At 55.2% G+C, this 10336-nt stretch overlaps 1 protein-coding gene across 1 annotated transcript in view; it reads right to left on the reverse strand.

Annotated features, from left to right (window-relative positions):
- The window catches only part of SPTBN2 (spectrin beta, non-erythrocytic 2), a 31912-nt gene extending 22679 nt beyond the window's left edge, over positions 1-9233 (reverse strand). The window contains exons 1-8 of the mRNA XM_040639474.1: positions 9062-9233; positions 4478-4629; positions 3851-4024; positions 2918-3009; positions 2678-2758; positions 2238-2353; positions 357-469; positions 44-231 (exon numbers count right to left, since the gene is read on the reverse strand). Of these exons, the coding sequence (XP_040495408.1) occupies positions 44-231; positions 357-469; positions 2238-2353; positions 2678-2758; positions 2918-3009; positions 3851-4024; positions 4478-4629; positions 9062-9218 (1073 nt within the window). The 5' untranslated portion in view covers positions 9219-9233. The remainder of the gene's footprint in view (positions 1-43; positions 232-356; positions 470-2237; positions 2354-2677; positions 2759-2917; positions 3010-3850; positions 4025-4477; positions 4630-9061) is intronic.
- Between the last annotated feature and the right edge of the window lie 1103 nt (positions 9234-10336).

Consider the following 10336-nt stretch of genomic DNA (forward strand, 5'->3'; position numbering starts at 1 on the left):
CAGGGTCGGCATGCTGCAGCGGGGGCGGCCCAGGGGCACCTACTTGGGTGGCTTCTCCACGGTGCGGTAGGAATTGAAGGACTGTAGCTGGTTCTGGACCCCACTCAGGGAGTTGGCCAGCTGCCGGTCATTGAGGGTCACAATTGTTTGCTCAATCCACTGCAGCAGCTCCGAGGCCAGGGACTCATACTTTTCCACTAGGCGCTCGGCCTCCATGGCATGGTCCAGCACCTGCGAGACAGCAACAAGGGGGTCCAGCCCACGGGGTCTCTAGCCCGGCCCTGCAGCTCCCCTGTCTCTGCTTTCGGGGAGGGAGACCCCTAGGCCGGACCTCTGTTCTGACGCCCCATGGGTACCTTGCCAATTCTTTTGCCTTCCACGGCCAGGGCCTTCATCTTGGAGAAGTAGTGATAGTAAGTAGCCACGTAAGTGATGATTGATTTCTCGTCTGGTTGGTCCACATTCACATCTGAGAGAAAGGACCACTCAGCTCAGGCATTGATGTTTAGAGATTAGAAACCTGCCTCCCAGAAGAACACCTACAACTTGGATCGCTGACCCCAATCCCAAGGCCCCGCACCTCAGCCCTCAGAGACTGACATCCTGCCAGTTCCTCTTAGGGCAAAATGACAAATCAATCATTTGGACTAAGAGGACATGAAAAAGCTAAGTTTTTTTCCCCCCTTCTACAAACAAGCAGAGGACAAAATGCAGAAGCCCGGGGAGGCTTTTACCCAGTGTTTCCAATGGAGACCAAAATTAGCTGTTGAGGGCAGGACAGGCAAGAAAAGAAACAGTATTTCCATTTGGGGATGAATCTTGTACTTAGGGGCTGGAAAGACGTCTAAGAAAACAGTGGATTCGGGATCAGCAAGATGGAAGATACAAACTAAGCTTCCGGAAGCTGGGCTGTTCAGAGGGATGGGCCCAGCGAGCATCCAGCAGTTCTCAGGGCCATCTCAGGGCCCGGTCATGGCTATTTCTGACCTCGATCCCAAAGTTCAGCTGTGAGTCCAAGGAGGTGAGTGTCCTTCAGACAAATCAGCTTCTACCACAAAGGCCAAGGCTGGGACTTGAAATGCCTGGGTTCTACGCCCACATTCGGTAGATTCTATCCTACCTATAGGGAGGACTATAGGGCTGGAAGCCCTTGTGACCCCCTCTGAAAGCCCACAGGCAAGAAGGACCCACTGAAATCAGGTTATAAAGTTACAGGAGACTTCGCGTTACTTAAACATTCTTTATCGTAACTGTGTCTCTCAAATGCCAGGAACCTGTGTTTGCCCGACTTCCCCCACTAGTTAGCTGATATGTGTCACTCTGGCCTGAGACGGGGCTATGGTGGGATGGAAAACCGGGAGAAAATAACCGAGACCCAAGTCTGCCCAGCGAGCTTAGGAAGGAGCGTTTCCAGCAGGGAAGCCGCGTGGCCTTCCTCTGCCTCCTTTTTCTGGCGGCACCAAGACTGCTCTCCCTGAGACATGGCTGAGGAAACAGGTCTGGAGTTTGGATCTCTGCTCCACCCACTGTATGACCTCGGGAAAGTCACTTAATCCTGTGGGAAGGTCCCCATCTTCTCTTCCATAAACTGAGGACAATCATGGTCCCGATTTCCAGGGGGTGTTGTCAGGATTGAGTTAATCAAAGCATGTCGAGTGCAGCGCCAGGTCCAAAATAAGAGCCCAGGGGCCGCTGCCAGTCTCATCAGCATTAAGATCAGAACCACAGGAGCCAGTCAGCAGGTCCCACTGACCGTAAGGCCAGAGCTGGGTAAGATCTCAGGGTCTTGCAGCTTAATTTAGAACTATAGAATTTTAGAGTAAGAATGGCCCTTAGAGACCACAGAGAACAATCTTCTCATTTTAGAGACGAGGAAAAGGAGCCACAGAAAGGCTAAGCGACCAGCTCTAAGTCACAGAGCTGCTCCTTGGTGGGGCTGGCAGAGAACCACATTCCAGGGCTCTTTCTGCCACAGGGCTGCCCCTCTTCCTACAGCTTTTTTTGGGGGGGATATAATTTTAATAAAATTCACCCTTTTACAGGAGACTTCACAAAGTACATTCACAAAGTTGGGCAGCCCTCACCACATCTATTCCAAAACATTTTCACCACCCACAAAGGAAACTCCATGCCCGTTAACAGTCATTCCCCCCAACTCCCCGCCCTCAGCCCCGGCACCCACTCATCTGTCTTCTGTCTCTACCCCACAGCATCTTCTTCACATCACTCTGCCCCACCTTCGGGATCCAGTAGCTTCGTAAGCCCCAGCTCCTTCTCTGCCAGATTGAAAGCGTTTTGAAGGTTGTAGTGTGCGTTACACTTCTTCAGAGACTCAAAATCCAGCAGATCCGGCCTACAAGGGGAGGGAATATAGAAGGTATCAAGGGCACATGAGCTCCTAAAGAGGAAAAGAAAAGCCACCCCTGTCTTTATCCCTGTCACCAACTCCATTTTGTCCCGAACCAGACATCCTAAACCCACACCCACGGCTCCCACCCCCCTGGCTCCCATCACCGGCCTCTGTGCAGCGTGGTGCCCCCACATCCCAGCTCTTCTCTGAGTGCTCACCCCTCCTAACTGCCATGTAGCCCATCTCATGGTTTGTCGAGGCGTGTGTGCACCCGGGGCCATGAGCCCACCCAGCAGCTCGGCGGGCTCGCCGACCCCGGCTCCTCACCTGTGCTTATGCACGATGGCATTGAAGGCCAGTCCATCCCTCCAGCTGGTGGTGAAGTTGTGCACGTTGACGTTGGGATACCTATAAACGGAGACCGGGAAGAACAGGGAGTAGGGCCTAGCCCCGGTCTGTGACTCAAGGATGGATCCCCAGCTTGTGGTTCCGGGAACCCATCCCTCCTTTACCGCACAGCCTCGGAGCATCCAACCCTCCAAGGCCACGGTCCCCAGGCAGCCTCACCCCGCGGTCTTCATCTGGCACCACAGCAGCAGCGCGTCCTTGGCCGACTTCTTCTCCTTGTTGTCTTCTGTTTCCACGCTGATGTCTTGGATCTACGGAAAGAAGGGAGGTCCTCACTCCCTGAACAGGGGCTCCTGGAGTCACTGGAGATTCTCAGCGATACACAGCAGGAAACTGCTCTGTAGACACCTATAAGAGGGGTGCCGGGACAGAGCCAGGGCACCTTTCCTCCTGGGCTAGTAACCACAAAACATTGGTTCAAAAGGATCTGAGGCAGCAGCATGGGGGGGTGGGGAAGTCAGAAGAGTGGAAGCTCCTCAGAGAGAAGGACGCTGGCTCCTCCAGGTGGGGAACTGCGAGTGGATGGGTGAGCATTGCCTGAGAGCTGGGTTTCCAGGGGGGCACTGACAGTGCTCTGCTCGGGGCTGGGAGGAGCAGAAGAGGTTATACCCGGGGAGTAAGGGGACAACCGGGAGAGCTGTGATGGTATGAGGACATTGGGCTGCTTATGCTCGGAGCAGAAGAAGCAGTAGGGTGACGTTTTAGGGAGGCAAGCAGAGTTTGAGGCAGAGGAGTGGACAGATGACCAGGCCCCACGTGCAGTTCTCAAACACTCAGGGGTGAAGGTCGGTCCAGTTTGTAAAATCTCCAGTCCCTTGTGGACCAACATGTGGTCCTACCACATGTGGCCAGTAAACAGACCAGGCCACAGGGAACCTGCCACAGAAGTTGGACAACACCCTCCCTGGTCTCTACCCTGTGTAAGGAGGAGAGTCTCCGGGTCGGGTGCCTGGGTACACAGCAACCGTAAACTGCTATAGGAGGTTCTAGACCCTCTGGGTTTTTATCAGTCATGCCATGGACCGGCCGTGCCTGTTCGCGGTATGGCACCGATGTGTGAGGCACACTCTGCAGGACACTGTGCCGGGGTACCTGGAACCGAAGGATGATGGTCCAGACCAGCCCAAGGGTCAGGCGGTGGTTTCCGTCCACGATGTCATGGGAGCCCATGTTTTCCAAGTGCACTTTCTGCTCCTTCAGAAACTGCAGCGCCTTGTCCACGTTCTCCAGGCAGTGGATCCGCATGCGGCCTTTTGTGGGCTTTGGCTGTTGAGGGATAGGTGACACAATGACATGGGACCATGGGCCGCCTCCTCCTCCTTCCATCTTAGCCTTCCCAGGGCCCTGCTCTGTACACCTTCCCTGTGGCCCCCCTCAGGAATACAGGCGCAGCCCTCAAGCCTGGGCCAAAGTTCATAGAGCCAAAGCCGAGGTTCCAGAGAAGGCTTGGGCAGATTAAGATTCCCAAGGGAATTAATTGCACCCAGAGTGGGTGGGGAAAGAAATGTTTTCAATGGGGCCACTGTTTCTGTTGCCGTGAAGCAATGCTCCTATTTAATCCAGGCAGCAGAGCCTCTCAAAGTGAACCCATCCTCTGAGCAGAGGGCAGCCAACTGCTTCCTGCCCTGTGCCGTCACTCTTCTCTCTAAGGGTGACTCCCAGCTTGTCCCCCGACCACTGTTTCTTGGGCTCCCTCCTCCCTCTGTGACCACGGCTCACCAGTGTCTCTCCCGAGAGCACCTCGAGGAGCCTCAGGAGGTTACGTCCATCCCGGAGGTCGCTGTACAGGTCTCCCACCCGGCATGTCACCCGAGCCAGGTGCGAGTTCACCCATTTGGTGAAGGTTTTCTTCTGCACGGCTTCTCGCTCATCTGTGGTGGCAACATGGGGTCATTTCTGTCCCTCAAGCATAGTGCGCCTGCTTCTAAACACCAGTTGATGGAGTTGAGGGGCTGGGGGGGGGGTGCTTGAGAACCTGGAAATGAAGTCTGGGAAGGAGGAGGGGAAGGAAGATGCCCAGGACAAAAATCCCGAACTTAAAAAGAGGGAATAAAGAAATTGGAATGAGCTCATAAGGTAAAAAAGAAAAATGAGCAAACAGGCTTTGAGAAGTAAGGATGAAAGAAATTAGAAGCAGTGAGATGTACGGGGAAGGGCTGGGGCCTGGGCTCAGGTCTGTGCTGTAACAGTGGAGAGACACTGTTACTTCATCAGAGCCTTGCTATCCTCATTGTAAAACGGGCATACTACTTGACTCTACTTCAATGCGTGCCTGTTGATGAAACGAGACAAGTACGTAAGCTGCCTGGCACACAATGGTGAGTGACTCCTTGATGAGTTACAGTTATCCAGGCATGAGCTAACCCGAAGGAAAGACCCAGAGCTGCTCAGGAGCAGCAGGAGGCGTGCCTATTCTCTCTGCTGACGTACAGGGCGTGGACTTAAATTACACCAGCAGCTCTTCCAAGTGGTCATTAGAAGGACACAACATTATAGAGGCTCTAAGCTTCCTGAGTCAGCTTGCTCTCCTGGGATAATTTAAAGAAAAGATGGGCTCCTCTACTTCTGGGGTGGGTTCATTCAACTGGCTACAATGGGATCCAGTCCCAGGACATCAAAACATTCCAATGCTAAGAAGGAGAACAATCCTGAAAGTTGGGAATAGGGAAAACACTGAGCGCGAGAAACGTAGAGGGGATAAAATAGGCAGAGTTAGGTGCGGATCTCAGAGAAGGTGAGGAAATGCCTTGCTGCCTGGTCCACAGGAGACGCTGCTGAGGAGCGCTTGCTTTTTAGATTCCAAGGAAAAATTAACATTTTAGACGTTATAAATGACAAAATGAGGGAAAAGGCCCAGACCATCAGAAGCTGCTCCAGCCACTCAGATTTCTGCCTGTTTTCCCCAGAGAAGCCCAGTGCGAGGACCCAATCCAGGAGAGGCTGGGGCCTGAAGAGTCACTTTTGTTTCCCTTCTCAGCACCAGCATCTCAGAAACCGAAAAGACTCATCCCTGAATTTCACATTCCTGTGCACCTCACCCATAAAACATAACGACACACCCACATCTATTCCTGTCTCTCTTACCTCCAACCCCTGTACTTAGGCCAACCTCGGGGCCCTAACAACTGCACCGGCAGGCCCCTGCTCTATGGGCCTCCTTTCAGGGTCTCCAGACCCTGCCTGAGCTGGGGATTGCCCAGAGCATTGGCCATTACTGAAGCCCTGAAGACTTCCCTGATGCCAGGAGCACTGGGGTGAGGCCATTTTGGCCCACAGGTAGAATAAGAAAGGAAGACGGAATCGGTGGCAGCTAGGAGAAAACTGGGCAAAGTAAAGGACCAGAGATAAAGTGTAACTTTACAAGGTGCCCACAACACCCACAGACACATCCCCCGCCCCAAACACAGTGGGTCCCAGAAATACACTGAAATATTGGTGCCAGGATGACCAGGCTCTGCACCTGAGCCTGTCTGCACCAACTCCCTTGGACATACTTCCTGGTTTCCACGCACACACTGCTCCTCGCACACATTTAGACACCCACTCAGAAACACAGGGCAATAGGAACAAGCCCTGGGTGGCACGGCCTCCGGGTGACCGCACTCTCTCCTCTAACAGCTATCGCAGCAGGTGCTTCCCCTCCAAACCCTGCGCGCCTCCGCGCCTCCCGGCGTGCTGACACGGGCGCTGCCACCACGCTGTCCCTTCTTCCAGGGGCCCCAAGCCTTTCCCGACTCTGCCAGCACCCATGTGTTTCCCTGGCCTCTTGTAATTATTCCGCGCGCTGGACACTGTCTCCCAACACAGACGGCCGAGTATGGCCGAGCACGGACCGCGTCCCGCTCCGCGTGCTCTGCTCCGATCCTCCGTCCCGGCGCCCATCTGCCCGGCCGCTCACCTTGAAGCTGTTTGAAGCGGCCTTCCAGCACACTGGCGTACTGAGCGGGGTTGATGAAGGCGGCTGGCGACAGCAGGAGGTCCCCCGGGCTCTGAGCCCCTTCCACGGCCTCATAGTAAAAGTCGCCTGCGCCGTTGAGGCCGGGCCCGTGCGCCCGGCTCACCCCGTTCCCATTCATGCCGCCCGCTGCCTCTCACGCGGCCCGGGGCCCGCCGGCCATGCCCTGCCCGCGCCCTGCGCGCCACGGATCCGCTCCCCCCGGAGCCCTGGGTCCCGAGCGCCTGGGCTCCCGGCGGGGAGTCGGTTCAAAGGTGGGAACGTGTCGCGGAGCGGCGGGGAAACGGAGCGCCCGCCAGCAGAGCGCCTGAGCTCCGGGGCCAGTCGGCAGAGCACACCTGGCTAAGGCGAGAGGAGACCGAGGAGGCTCCCGACAAACAGGTCGGACCGTGCCGGGGGAAGGGCGGGAGGCGGAGCGCCTGCGGGGCGAGCCGGGAACTGCCTGCGCCTTGCAGACCCGCCCCTTGGGCCCCCAGCAGCTCAGCGTGGGCCCCCAAATCAAACGCCTGCTTCCCGAAGGTCTGCAAGTGTGACAAGGATGGCCCCTCTTGGGGTGACTGCGGGAGGTCCCCCCTTCAGGACCTGAGCTTTGATCCCCAGCTCCGAGGGCGGAGAAAGAGAAATCCTTTAAGAGGCGAAACCAGCTCAGTAGGTGCCAGGCACTCTGCTAGGCGGTTGCTTAAGTTCTCTTATCTGTGAAATCCGTGTTCGAATCTTCCCCACTTGTTTGTCACCACCTCCAGTTCCGGCCCCTTTCCTGCCACTAGGCTCACCAGGCCCTCCTCAGCCAGGCCATCCTGGGCCCCCAGTGCACCCCACTGCTGGGACATCTGCCAGATTCTCTTCCGGCCTCTCTCTGGGCTTCAGCTCATGCCCCTTACAGCCTACTCTTGCCTCTCTCCGGTCTTCATTCATGATTTACCTGGCACCTACTGAGCCAGGTGCAGCGCTAGGTTAAGCCCACACAGAGATGGCTCTTCAGCAGAGCCCAGTTTGGTGGTGGAGAAATGACAGCTCAAGGTGGCATGTGGCATGTGTGCACAGACATGGGGACAGTCCTGGGTGGCATGTGACATGTGCACAGACATCATGACAGTTCTAGGGGCAACATGCATCCAAAACCGGGCCACCAGCGAAACTTCTCCTCCAAGAGGTGACATTGTCCACAACCCACTATTCTGTCTGCTCTCATCCAGAGAAACACTGATCTGAGTATTCCACAAGCCAGCCTGAAGACTCAGTCAGAAGGGCAGAGAGGTCCAGGAGAAAGTACACGCCGAGGGGTTCCCAGAGCTAAGGCCACCACACAAGGCTCTTTGGATGCTGTGCTACCTGAGAAGAATTACCTGGAGAGCTTTTTAAAAATCCCATTCTGGGCCATATATGGGTCCAAAAATCCTAATTCAATGTGTCTAGGAGGGGTCTTGGGAACCTGTATTTGTAAAAATGTCCCTGGGTGATCCTGTAAGAAGTGCTGCCCGGTTTGGGAACCACCCCCTTCTTCCAGGAGGCCACCCACTCAAGCTGGGGGCCCTGCCTCGGATGGGGTAGTAGTTGTGGCATCTCCCACTGCACGGGGCTGGGAGGCCAGCAGGTGGGTGGACGAGTTGAGGGTGGGATGGAGGAGGGAAGCCAGACGGGGTGGGTGGCCTTAGGGTGTGTGGGTGACTCAGCCCCATGCCAGCCAGCCGCTGGTGGTGTCAGGTGGCAGCTGCACTCTTGTTGCCATGACAACTCCTCCCCGGAACGCAGGGAGGCCCGTCAGACGGGTTTGTGCTCAGAGGAGCTGAGGGAAGAGCCCAGGCCGTAGGGGAGGGCAGAGGCCGAGGTGGGTTGAGAGCAAACTTGGGAGAATGGGCGGCTGCAGAAACCAGCGGCGGGTGGAGGGAACCTGCTTCAGGGAACAGGTAGATGAAATAATGGGAGGAACAGGCGGCAGGTGGAAAGAACAGGTGGGGAGGGAGCGGGGAGGATAATGCACTGGGAGGGAGAACAGGTGTGAGAGGTGACAGAGAAAACCAAGGAAGACCCAACAAGGGGATGAAAGGGAAGGGAGAGATGGGTGGAGATGGCAGGACTAAATGCAAAAGAGTTAAGGACCATGACTCAGGGACAGAGGGGTACAGAGCTGAGTCCTGTGCTTGGGGGAAGGGAAGCTGGGGAACATTGTGGATTGTATGAAGTTTGTTCTTGGCGCTGCAGTTGGGGACCAGGGGCTTGATGGGGTAATCTGGATTAGCTGGCAGCTGAAAAGAAAATTGGGCTTCCCACGAAGTTGGAGGACTCTCCCTGACAAGCTTCTCTCCCCAGCCTCCTCAGCATCTCCCCTGGCCCTCCCCTGACCTCACCTGCCAGGGCCTTAATGCGAGACCTCTCAAAGAGGCGGGCTGAACTGCTGTCATTGTCCCAGTCAGAGTCAGGCAGGTCCCAGCGGTTGTTGATGTCGCTGTACTGGCCCTGGATCTCCAAGCTGTCGAAGTCTGTGGGTGACAGGGTGCTGCTCATGGTGGTAGGTGGCCTTCTGCTCCTGCAAGGGGGAACGTGGCTGGTGAGGGGCATCTCAGGACCACTGAGCCTACTACTCACCATGTCCTTCTCTCCTCTCGGCCTAGATCTGCTCCACTCTCCTCAGGGCCAAAGGCTGTGGTTGGTTTCTCTGTCAATGGAGATCAGTCCCTAGTGGGAGAGGGGAAGCCGTGGTGGAGAAGCAGAGAGACAGGAACCCAAGAGATGAATGTGGAGTGAGACAGGAAGGCAGGAGTGTCTCAGGGTGCTGTGGCAGAGAGGAAGGGCTCCAGGGAGGGACAATGGGCAAAGCTGGGGGCTGAAAATGGCAATGGCTGACAGCGGCTCGAGGCAGCAGTGCACAAACCAGGGTACCGCAGGAAGCAGACGAGGGACCCCATGGGCAATAATGAGTATAAACTGGAGTTCGTTTCCTGGTTCCACAAACTGCTCTGAGCTCCCACTCCACACAAGACGACCTCCTACACCCAGTAGGTGATTTGAGATGAAAAGACCCTAATCCTGCTCTCCAGCTGAGATGCATTTATGATACACCAGGAAGCCTGCGATGCATTCTTAGGTAAGTATAGACAAAGTGCCCAGGAGTTCAGAGGAGGACACTGTATGGTTCTCTCCCCCTTTGTTTCCTTTTGTTTGCTACAGGGAACACCTAATAGGTGCTGGATAAATGTCAGCTATGATATGTAGCCCTGCTATGTACATGCATCACTCATCACAGCCCCTATGGGGCAAGGGTTCGTTGTTATCCTCATTCATAGAGGAGGAAGCTGCCCCATGAAAGTTAAGTCATGGTTCAAAGTCATGCAGCTGGAAGGAGCAGAGCTGAGTTTTAAAGAAAGGTTCTTTTTTACTTTGGGGAACAAGCTCTTAATTACAACATTTACGTGTTCCTTGAACATCCTAGAGCCCTTCAGAGCTCCTTGGGAGAGATTAGCATCCGTGGCTCCCTTCTAGGGCCCCGGCTAGGGAAATTAGAACCACATATGCTTGCCAGCACTACTCACAACTCTATGTTATGCAAACTCTGTCCTTCTCAAAACTAACAAATGAGCTTTAGATTAGCTGCTATGGATTAAAAAAAAAAACAAACCCTCTAC

Source organism: Ursus maritimus, unplaced genomic scaffold, assembly GCF_017311325.1.
Source record: "Ursus maritimus isolate PB19 unplaced genomic scaffold, ASM1731132v1 scaffold_23, whole genome shotgun sequence".
Taxonomy (NCBI): Eukaryota; Metazoa; Chordata; class Mammalia; order Carnivora; family Ursidae; genus Ursus; species Ursus maritimus.